The 12084-nt window shown below is 34.4% G+C and overlaps 1 protein-coding gene across 1 annotated transcript in view; it reads left to right on the top strand.

Moving 5' to 3' along the window:
* Window positions 1-10900, top strand: part of LOC140752699 (uncharacterized) — a 51447-nt gene extending 40547 nt beyond the window's left edge. Inside the window, exons 6-7 of the mRNA XM_073087035.1 lie at window positions 3545-3585; window positions 9382-10900. Coding sequence (XP_072943136.1) covers window positions 3545-3585; window positions 9382-10643 — 1303 coding nt within the window. The 3' untranslated portion in view covers window positions 10644-10900. The remainder of the gene's footprint in view (window positions 1-3544; window positions 3586-9381) is intronic.
* The last annotated feature ends 1184 nt before the right edge of the window (window positions 10901-12084 follow it).

Raw genomic sequence — 12084 nt, 5'->3', positions numbered from 1 at the left:
GATATAGAATCGATTGATCGATCGATCGAATTTTCAGGGTAACTAATGAGAAGCGTTTACGTAATTTAAAACACAATTTTAAATTTCAATCGCCGAATTAATAATTTTCAATCGCCGAATTAATAATTTTCAATCGCCGAATTAATAATAAATTTTCTTAAATATTAATAAAAATTGTCTATTCGATATACGAGTAGTTGTAGTCGTAGTTGTCAGTTTGAATCGATTGAGTCGATCATAAAATTTATCGAATAACATATCTGAAATATTAATAATCTTTTACTACCTGAACTATTTCTTTATCTTATATATTGTTGTCTACAAATTATTACAACTTGTAATTTGTTTTTTTTTCTACTTTATTAATTTTATACATAGTATTTCCTTCTCAAAAATGTACAGATTTTGGATCTCATTATTTCTATACATTCCTTTACACTATTTACAAACCTCTTTCCTTTTGGAAGTTACTCAAAAAAGAATGAACAGTATTATTTTATTAATTAAGGTTTAATAAATTATGAATCAATTAGATTGTAGAATTAACAACAGTATTATTTCAAAGAATCTCGACATATTTTTTATGTAAAGATCTCAATTTTCATATTAATGTTATTTATATGAAGTAAGTTAGTTAAGAATGTGTGTTACATTGAGTGTTAGTATTACTATTTATATTCGATAACCGATTCGATAAGGGTTGATGATGATGATGATGACGATGGTGATGATGATGATGATGATGATGATGATTCGATAACCTATCCAGTCGTATAAAAGCTGAAAAGCACAACTCATTTACTAAGAATATTGGATGTGTATCTTGTGTCTGTATACGCATTTATTCATATGTAGGTATACTTAGATATATAAGATAACTAATAGTCATAAGATGCGCTTTGTAGTTTGACTGCGACAGCAGCTGATTTTATGGCAGCAGTTTTCAAAAACTTTTTTTTTTTTGTTTTTTATAGTTTGATATTTTCGGTGCTCGTTTCCAAAATTTCAAGTTACGTTTGAAACGTAACCAAATTAGCTAACGGAATGTCATGTGGTCTAACCCCGTCGCCAGACATAAACAAATATTTGAACAAAGATTGCTCACACATTTGAATACTTATTTGTTTAAATTTTTTAACCTGTCACTCATGTCATGGTCTCCCAGCAACTGGACTTTGCGCATGTGAAGCAAGCTCCGCACATATTTGAAGTTTGAACGCTTTGGTGTGAGCTCGAAAAATCGACACCAAATGGCAAAATGCAAATATTTGAAGAAAACTTTGAACAAATACTCAAATACCCATTCTTTGCTGTGTTTATAATGTGTTTAAAGGTTTGTGTTATGTCTGGCGCGGGACTAATGTAAGTAATGTCAGCTCGGCCAACGTTATTGGCAAATGTCAAAAAACATTGTACTATCGATTAAATGAACTCTATGATGGGCTACTAATATACTTGTAGGGGCAATCTAGGGTGCATAGTGGTAGGGGCGATATCGGGCGTATCTCTACAAACTTGCCTGTCGTGCAGTGTTCCAGAGTACGTTGGCCTGTTTAGGTTATGGTGGTCTCGCGCCCCTGCCACCCGCGGGACCGATCCCGGAAATCCCGGGTATCCCCTGCTTGTCTACTAACATCACAATGGGCATGATGACAAATTTTAAAGGTGGTAGAACCTTTTGTAGTTCGACTCCGGCGGCACCACCGCCACACCTATTTCTGCCTAACAACAGCGCTGCTGTGTTCCGTTTTGAAGGGTGTGGTAAGGTAGACATACTTTTCCGAGGCGTTCCAGTTTAGTCCTCAGGGTTAGCGGCGCATCTGTGGCCGACCTCGGGTAGGAATATCTAATTGTATCTGGGGTTGATTACAGATGTCCATGGGCGGCAGTAGCCACTTACTATCAGGTGGGCTGCATGCTCGTCTGCTACTCCTATATTATATAAAAAAAAAACCCTTCTATAATGTAGGTCTACATGTCTACTGTATCATAAAATTGTATTATTTCGGCAATAAAATCAGTATTTTGAATTAAGCGCGACAACGCTCGCGGGTGTCATGGCGTCCGTTAGTGACGTCACACTATGATGCCCCATAGTGTGACTTCAAGCAATTCAGTGAAAACACCTAAAAAATGACGTCATTCGCTCCGATCAGCGTTTTAGACTAGATGGCCGACTGCAATATTTTATACTTTTATTTTATTGAAAACTAGTTTTTGCCCGCGGCTACACCCGCTTTTAAAATAAAATAATATGACACTAACATACATAAAACTGAAAACTCGTACTCGTACCTTCATTGGAACGACAGTGGCGCCATCTGGCGAAAATTGGTCGTACCAACTCTGGAACCTTCGTGGGCTCATGAACAACATCTTTGCTAAAGATCACCACTTGATCAAATGCATAGTTTACGATTCAATCCTTATTAATATTTAAAGATCGATTTTCCGACCTGACTCATTATTGAGAATCCTTTCAATATATTATTTTTATTTAAATCATTTATTCTTTGACTTTTGATGTGAAACATCTATAGCCGCACGTAAAACCGATTTCTGGCATGCCGACGCATGCCGTGGCGCACGCTATACGATGGTATATATATACAGTCTATATGCAGTAGTGTGTACGGTGTGGCGACGCGTCGCCATGCGCAATCGAATTCAATAAATAGTCATCGTTATCTGGAAAAAAATCGTAATATTTTATTTTATCATTATGACATATTTAGTTCCTATCACAATATGTTCTTTTCTGCATATTACTTTAACAAAATAATGTCGATGTTTCACATCTGCCAGGCGTCCCGTGACGGCTCACATTTTTTTAAAACTGTCATCGTGCCCATTTAGGTGGCAAATTAAGGGTCATACGCCCTCTTACACCCTAGATTGCCGCTGCAGTAGGTATGTGAGTAGCCCATTTATCGCACAAGAAACACTATATAGATGCCAGTAGTGATGCAGTGTTAGTGATGCTCAAATTACAACATACTCGTAGGTATTTTCTAATCGTTAGGATACACTAGTCGTTTATATTGGGGCATAAGTTTTTGGAAATATTCATTTATGTGCATTTCCGCGTAATATCACGTTAACTCTAGTATAATAAGCTATAAGTGTTACTATTTGTAATGGGATATGAAAAATAGATAGTAGCCGATTCTCAGACCTACTGAATATGCATATAAAATTTGGTGAAAATCGGTAAAGCCGTTTCGGAGGAGTACGGTAGCTAACATTGTGACACGAGAATTTTATATATAAGATATTCATTTCTGTGCATTTCCGCGTAATATCACGTCAACTCTAGTATAATAAGCTATTAATGTTACTATTTGTAATAAACCTTTTATGCACTATTTATTGTGCATACTTAGTTTTTTTTATGGAAATAACCATTTCTGTGCGTTTCCACGTAAAATCACGTCAACTCTAGTATAGTATAATAAGCTATGAATGTTACTATTATTAATAGATCTTTTATGTACTCTTTATTGAGCATACTTATAGTAATCTATATGTTTGTGTTTACGAACAGAAAGTTTGAAGTAGATAGATGTTGTGCAGCCATAGAAATCAGTATTTGATTAAGTCCAAAATAATAAGAATTCGCCTATTATCTGTCCTGTTGTCTGTCCCTTTAGAATCTATTTCAAATTTCCATAAGCTGAGTTTAGAAGTTAAGAATAGTCCACCGAATTCATGCATCCATGCATTTAGAAGTTAGTTTTTAAGATTGTGTCTACGACATACATATTTTTGTCTTCAGTGTCTATTGATGTATTAATTCTGAATGAATAAACACTCTTTTCACATAATTGAACGTTTTATTTGTATTTTTGATTCCTGTTCCTTTCAACGAAACCTTACGTTATTTTACGGAATATATTACTTACACTGAAATGTATATCAAACTATGGTTAGTATAAAAATACAGAGCCTATATATATATAATCCGCCTCGCGAATATATCATTGCCTCCTTTTATGAAATCTGTTAAAATTAATACTACAGTTATAGTCCGCGCTAAATTGCTAGTCCGCTCTGACGTTGTTGCGAGCAGGTGTAGTCATATAATTAGAAATTAAACGAACTTACCTAAGTGAAGTTCCAATTTCAATTGTACGAACTGCTTAGTCTCGAAATGATAATGTTGACATGTAGTACACCGCCAGTCGTCAGCCTTGTGTCACGTATATTCAGAGCTAAAAACCTCGAATTCAAATAATTTAAAACAATATCCAACCTACTTATAGCGCCCCCTACCGGTAAATGTCATTAAGTTTAGAGATCCTGGGGTCACGATGTAAGTTCATTAGCTCGATTATTTTACAACATAGATGATATTATGGGTAATACTTATCGTATATAAGTATGGGTGGGTGGGTTATAATATCATTTCGAGACTATGCAGTTCGTACAATTGAAATTGGAACTTCACTTAGGTAAGTTCGTTTAATTTCTAATTGTACTTCACTGCATAGTCTCTTCAATGATAATGTTGACATGTAGATGTTTAGAGATTTGTAAAATAACGAGCCTATTAAACAAGATACAAAAACATTTAAATCCTATTATTTTTAAAATTCCTAATTTAATATATCTATTTAAATATTAATTACAGTTATCAAGTATACGTTTGATGTAACGTCTCTACTACAAAATTGAACTTAGATCTGATCCATTCAGCTATCCTTCTAAGAGGGTCTTAACTGACACTCATATGTTTAGACGTCAGCGTAGCAGCGTGGTAAAGCGTGCTCTCTAATGGTATGTATTGTAAAAAATGATATATCAATGCCATCATCCTCCGTGGTTGGTAAAATCTAGAAACTGTCGTCTGGGAGGTCACTGTATTATAAGATTACATAAAAGAAATAAACTTATTCTTGTAACTCTCAAGTGTTACTAGGCCTATCTAGGTAATTTTATTAAGGATGTGCTGGACAAATACTATGATTACTATGAAATAATGGTAATACTAGATTGTTTGAACACTGGTTATAGTAAGGTTTAAATTCATGTGGCAATTTAATATACAATATCTTCCGCCAAGCAATTTGGTTAATATACAATAATGTTATTATTATGTTTATGTATACTTTTTAGAAGTCTCGACTCAGATGTAGGCGAATCGGTAGTAATAATGGCATTCACGGGCTTACACCAAGTGAACGTCATAATATATACGATATCTATTGTTTTTATATATTACTTATATATATATATATATTACTCATATATTATTATTGTTTTTTTTTTTCTTTTTACTATATGAGTAATTACAATAACCAAAAAAAAAGTAAATAGTATTTATTCTTCATCTCCACTAAATAATATATAATATTTTACACTTAACTCGCTAAAAATATTTATACATCAGATGTAACTATCCCAACTAATAGCATACTTGGGATATGGAGGATAGAAAACCTAAATATGCATTTTAAGAACAAAAATAATTCTAGATATATATATATCAAAATGAAAAGAATATTGTAACCAGTCTACAGATAGATCTAGTTATTTACACTGTTTAGGCCAAAATATTATAAGCACCAGCATCACGTTTTCATTATTGCGTCTAACATTGCTTGTAGAGCAACAAAATCTTGAGATTCGTGTATAGAAACGAAACGCTCCTCGAGGAAGCGAGTAACATACAGGGTAAAGCGTTGACGAAAAACAAATGGATCTAGATCTTTTTTTTTTTTTTTTTTTATTAATACTATTTTTTAGGACTGTCTGGACCAGTCTGATACTACCACAAACTCCCCAACCGTACAGAGATAATCTTTAACAACAATTATTTTATTAGAAATAAAATGAATATTTCCATTTAAATAGTATAACATTAGTCATGACATGTAAGTCATACTTCTTGTAGGTTTCCTAGTAAATAAATCTATTTAAAAACCTTCAAAGTGTTAATTCGCAATGTATAATCTTGATTTAGTGATAGAATTTGCTATCATCATTCTGAAATTATTGAATGTATTAGGGAAATAAAAACATTTTTTGGGTATTCAATAAATCCATATGTGCCTTGATATTACGGTTAAATGTGGCTATTAAACACCATGCTGTTTCTATATGAAATAACTGTGGAGTTGCCTACACGTATTAGGGTTTCACCGTGTTGAAGATGATTATTGAAAAAATATCTTTAAGCACAAGTAACGCTGCATTTAACTTTAAATAGTTGATCGGATTTGTTATTTAAATCAAATAACAAAAATACCGAGAATAATGACCATATGTTACATAACTGATTGTGTCCCGATAATAAAAATAATATGACAACTACCACCTGTAATTATCTCTATCTGTAAGAGGGATAGTATTTTGATAAACATTATTAAAATTGTTATATATATATACATATCTTTGCATTTATTATAATTTTTATTTTTTCTTTTTATTTCACCCTTGTGTTGATTTTTAATCTTTTATCTAATGGTAAAGCAATTTGATTTTTTATTTATTTATTCCTTGTATAATACAATGAACAACCTTAACAGTTGTATTATTTCCAATTATCAAACTATCTTTTAAGTAACCAATAAATCCTAAAGAATGATATAGCTTATTATGTCTATGATCCTAAATTACTAAGTGTCGTTATTGTTCCTTGTCCAATATTATGACATTTCAAATAGGAACTATGTTATATAAATATATAACTGACACAATGTCCCTAGATCTTAATCAGTTATGTATGGTCTTGTATCTTCTAAAAGGTTAGTAAAAACATAAATATAGTGTTCTGCTCAAACCAAAGGAAAGAACTTGAAATGCATAGAATTTCCATTTAACCATAGACATGTAAACACTGTTTAAGGTAATCATGAATTAGTATCCAAATATGCATTCTTGAAAACAATAGTAAGTAGTGAGTGGAATGCCAGGCTTTATTTAAAGCTCAAGATTAAGACCAAGATATTCAATATAAACCAACATCACCATCATCAGGTGTTGGTAAAGTAAAAATATTGTAAAAAATTGGTTAAGAGTAAACAATATGTTACCACTGATGTGAGAAGTCTTTCTACACACATACCGAGTATATTTTGAAAAAAATCCTTAAGAATAATGAGTTTAAGTGTTTATACAAATAGACTCTTAAAGCTAACCACTTGCAAAGCTTGGGTCAATTGTTATTTGTTACAACTGGTCTTTAAAATTATAATTATAATCGACCACATTATTAACCACTCACCTAAAAATCTGTTGTGATTGAAGATTTATTCCAAAGGAAACTTCGATCAAGCCTTTCTGTGACACAGGTATTTGTACATGAGGCTTGTTGTAAGTCAGATAATGACCCTATTTGGTATGAGTTACTCAAACTTTTGGATGAAGTTTATCATAGGATGAAGTGTAAATATCTTCGTTATACTTGTTATTATAAAATATTGTACTATATATATATGAATTGAACAATCATTGTTTCTTAAACCATTTTGCCGATCATTTGTTCCAGTACTTGTACTATGAAATTTCTTCTTATTATTTATTATACATAATAAATGACCAGCACCAGTAATAAGATAATTGATAGCAAATTATCTTTATAAAGGCAAATAATTTAAAATTATTAAGAAACAATCATGTCAAATGCTCGAGAGCAGTAAGCATTCGCCTGATATGGCATGGCTTTTGACTCTTTACAGCTACAATAGTAACTGCGACTTGTGCAACTTTTAAAGTCTAATCATGTTCATTGATTAAAATCATTACACCCAATCGATGGTAATAGTTGTGTCTATCTACTGATTATTAGTATTTTGTTATATGGGTTATTTACCCGATGTGAAGGACATCATACCCTATTAGAATGGGTGAATATCCGTTGTATCCGTCTACTTAATAGTAGTATCTTATTATAGTTGTTATATAGGTAAATATCCAATATGTAAGGGTCCCTTATTTGAACGGATGAATATCCATTAGGTATATTCTACTCAATAGTAGATTATTTTATGTGAGTAAATACTCAATATAAACAGGTTAGTACCCATGAACGGGGCTAAATAGCACCCTATTTCTTGTAATGTAGGTAAATATCCAATATGTAAGGGTCATAACCTTATTTGAACGGGTGAATACCTATTAGGTATATTCTACTCAATAGTAGATTCTTTTATGTGAGTAAATACTCAGTATAAACGGGTTAGTACCCATGCACGGGGCTAAATAGCACCCTATTTCTATGTTCATAGCTTTATATAAGCGAGATTTATAGGGATTTAAATAAGGATTTAAATAAGCGAGATCACCTAAATAGGTGACAAGCTTAGTTAATGAACATAAGACGTCAAATTCCTTGCTACAGAACAATATGGTAATCTAAAAATCCTTTGCTTGGAAAAATATATATGTAAAAATTTACCTTGTCATTCCTCATTAATATATAAGATTATCATCTTATCTTTAATAAATGAAAATAATACATTTTCAATTTGCGACTGCATTCGTAATGGCCGCCTAGTACAAGTCTTCAGAATAATTTCGTCAAAATTCTTTATTTTCCATTGTAACTTTTCTGCACAATATATCACACCTACGTCTTTTATAAATTATTAATTGAAATATTTGTTATAAATTAACAATTTTTACGATAAATTACTTATTTTATTTCTTATTTTGAAAAATCATAAATGTACACAGGCTGCACGAAAAACGATAATGACATTTACCGGTAGGGGGCGCTATAAGTAGGTTGGATATTGTTTTAAATTATTTGAATTCGAGGTTTTTAGCTCTGAATATACGTGACACAAGGCTGACGACTGGCGGTGTACTACATGTCAACATTATCATTGAAGAGACTATGCAGTGAAGTACAATTTACTATGGCGACGCGAATCATTTCTGTATTCAGAACAGGCTAGCAGTTTTACGCGGACTATACAGAAAACAATATATCAAAACGTAAACTGAAACTGTGAGATACAGTAGTACTAGTGAACCCAGTACTTTGGTAGTCACAGATGTAATCATATTATTTTTAGGGTTCTATACGAAAAATCGTAAAAGTCGGAGTACCTTATAATATGAGTCGTGTTATGTTATACACACACCCCATCATACACAAAGAGAATAGAAAAATTTTTAATTATGAAATTCTTGCTGGAATCTTAACTTCTTCGACAGACTAGACGACAACTTTCAACTCTTCTCGAATAATCAGTGGTATATTAAACATATGTAATAAACTATATGGCTTTCGACCCTTACAAACTCTGAACTAATAAGCGCTATGAAACACAAATGCACGTGAAAAAGTAAATGTCACCATACTCAGAAACCAGAGGATGGAAGATGAAGACAAAATGCCTGAGACGAGTGAATAATATGTGGTTTTCTTTGTAGGTATCGTGAGTATCGTGACCACAGACGTGGACTCGATTAGCGGTCCCGCTGTTATACTATTCAAAGAACGTCCTGAACAGAGGATGAGGAAGGCTAAACGAACAGGCAAAAAGGATAATGAAAAAGCAACAAATTCTGAATCGAAAGAAATCATTTCTAAGGTAGACCTCGGCATGAATACCAGAAAGTATAACAGTAGACGAGAGGGCGGTAGTGAGCTGCAAAAACATTTGGCGAATATAAAGGAAATTCTGCAGTGGTCGAACGCCACGCCAATAAGATGTCGCGGTGGCATTGGATACGCGTGTTGCTACTGTAGCGAGCAGTTTCCGAACCCTGCCGATCTTAAGAGCCATACACTTCTGTCTCACGTGGGAATTGCAAACGCTTGCTTCACTAAGAAACGCGACATGACCGGCTTTGTCCTCAAAGTGGACATTACGAACTTACGCTGCAAGATTTGCGCCAAAGACATCGATAATCTTGATAATTTGATGGAGCATCTGATAAAAGAACACATGATAAAATTGTATACAGACATAAAGAGTCACATGTTGCAGTTTAAGTTCAACGGTGATCAGTTGCGTTGTTTCATTTGTCTCAACGAATACCACAGGTTCAAGATGTTACTGGAACACATGAGCGGCGTGCACAACAGGAACTTCATTTGCGACATCTGCGACGCTGGCTTTGTGAACTTGAGGAAGCTTGTGACACACTCCACTGGCCACAACACTGGTACATTCAAATGCTCGTACTGCGATAAAGTTTTCATGACCTTGAAGAAGCAGAAATCGCACGAGATATGCGTGCATACTCGTCCGAAAGGCAACAGATGTGGGTATTGCAAGGAGACCTTCAAGGTACACGCTCAAAAGGAAAGACACTTGGTGGAGGTCCACGGAGCGCAGATCCCTACGTTCAAATGTAGTGCTTGCGACAAAGAGTTCACGACCCGTAGATCCTACAATGTACACACGAGGCGCGACCATTTGATGGAGAGGAAGCACGCTTGCAAGGAGTGCGATATGAAGTTCTTCTGCTCGTCAGATCTACGAGATCACATGCATAAGCACACGGGCATTAAGAACTTTGAGTGTAAGATCTGCCTCAAGACTTATTCGCGGAGGTCGACGCTTAGAGAGCATTTGAGGATTCATGCTGATGATAGGAAGTACAAATGCGAGATGTGTGGCATGACGTTCATACAACGATGCAGCTGGCGTGTGCACGTGCGCGCCAAACATGGGGAACATGTTTAGGGGATAATGGTGCGTTGATATGTACAGACATCGTACGTGGCGAAACAAAATTATATCGTTCTATACAAAGCGTACGACAGTATTTATATATCCCGTTACGTGATTTCGAAGACACAGGCCGTGCCGTTCTAAATATTGTATAAAAAATATTATTTTCGTCTTTATAATTTCGTCTTTATACCTTATTGTTAAAACTATTGTTACTGTTAGATAATATGTCAGAGCTTTATGGATTAAATAAATTAATATGTTGATTACATTGTGTTTTTTTTAAGAAAATTATTGTCCTAATTAATATAATTACTTTGATTTTAATTAAAACACTCCTAATGTTTTATTTCATATCGTAATCGATTTAAGCGGTGATCAAAGTGTAGAAAAATAGTGAATATTATTAATTACTCGACTTTTAAAGAAACAAGCTGTTTGAAAGGACGCGGTCATTAAAATTGTGCTTTTCTTTGTAGGTGCAAGCATTGAAGAGAGTAACGTTAAAACAGCAAAGAAAGCAGTGTCTGAATCTATAACGAAGTTAAACAAATGCTTGCAACCGAAAAGATCAGATGCTAACGTGAAATCAAATAAATTGGAAAAAGTCTCTCAGCGTGTTAAGCTTTTGACGAACGTACGAGAAGTTTTGCAATGGTCGAATGCAACGCCGATAGGATGTCTTGGACGAAACGGATATACTTGTTGCTATTGTGACGATCAGTACCCGCACCCATCTTTCTTGAAGAAACACACACTAGAGGCACATCCAAACAAAAGTACGGGTTGTTTCACGAAAATACGTGAGCTGGCCAGTTTCTACTTGAAAGTTGACATAACAGGTCTGCGTTGTGACATATGTTCAAACAGTATCGATACCCTCGATGAATTGGTTCAGCATTTGCAAGAAGAACACGATAAGAAGTTTTATATGGAATACAATAAATACATGGTGCCGTTCAAATTCGATAGCGACACGTTCAGGTGTTTCATTTGCCTCAATAAATTCAACAAATTCAAATGTCTCTTGGAACATATGTCTGTGCATTGCAGGAATTTTATATGCAAGGTCTGCGATGCCGGTTATATAACTCGCAAGTCGTTAATGAATCACAACAAAATCCACAAGACCGGCTCTTTCAGCTGCAAGTTCTGCGAGAAGGTGTTCAGCACGGTACCGAAGCTGAAGAGTCATGAGAATTGCGTCCACCGTCGCATATTTCGTTCTAAGTGCAATCAATGTGGCGAAAGTTTTAGAGATTATAGACAGAAGTTGTTTCATTTGATGCGAGCGCACGATATAGCGCTAGCTACGCTTAATTGCCCCGCCTGTGACCGGACTTTCACGACACAAAAGGCGTATAATGTACACACGAAACGGTACCATCTAATGGAGAAAAAACATCAGTGCACGCATTGTGAAAAGACTTTCTTTACGTCGTCAGAGTTGAAA

This window comes from Epargyreus clarus, unplaced genomic scaffold, assembly GCF_041222505.1.
Source record: "Epargyreus clarus isolate Ecla_fem2 unplaced genomic scaffold, WU_Ecla_fem_2.2 ptg000025l, whole genome shotgun sequence".
NCBI classification, from domain to species: domain Eukaryota; kingdom Metazoa; phylum Arthropoda; class Insecta; order Lepidoptera; family Hesperiidae; genus Epargyreus; species Epargyreus clarus.
The sequence above is the reverse complement of the archived record's forward strand: the minus strand, read 5'-3'. Positions and strand labels throughout refer to the sequence as shown.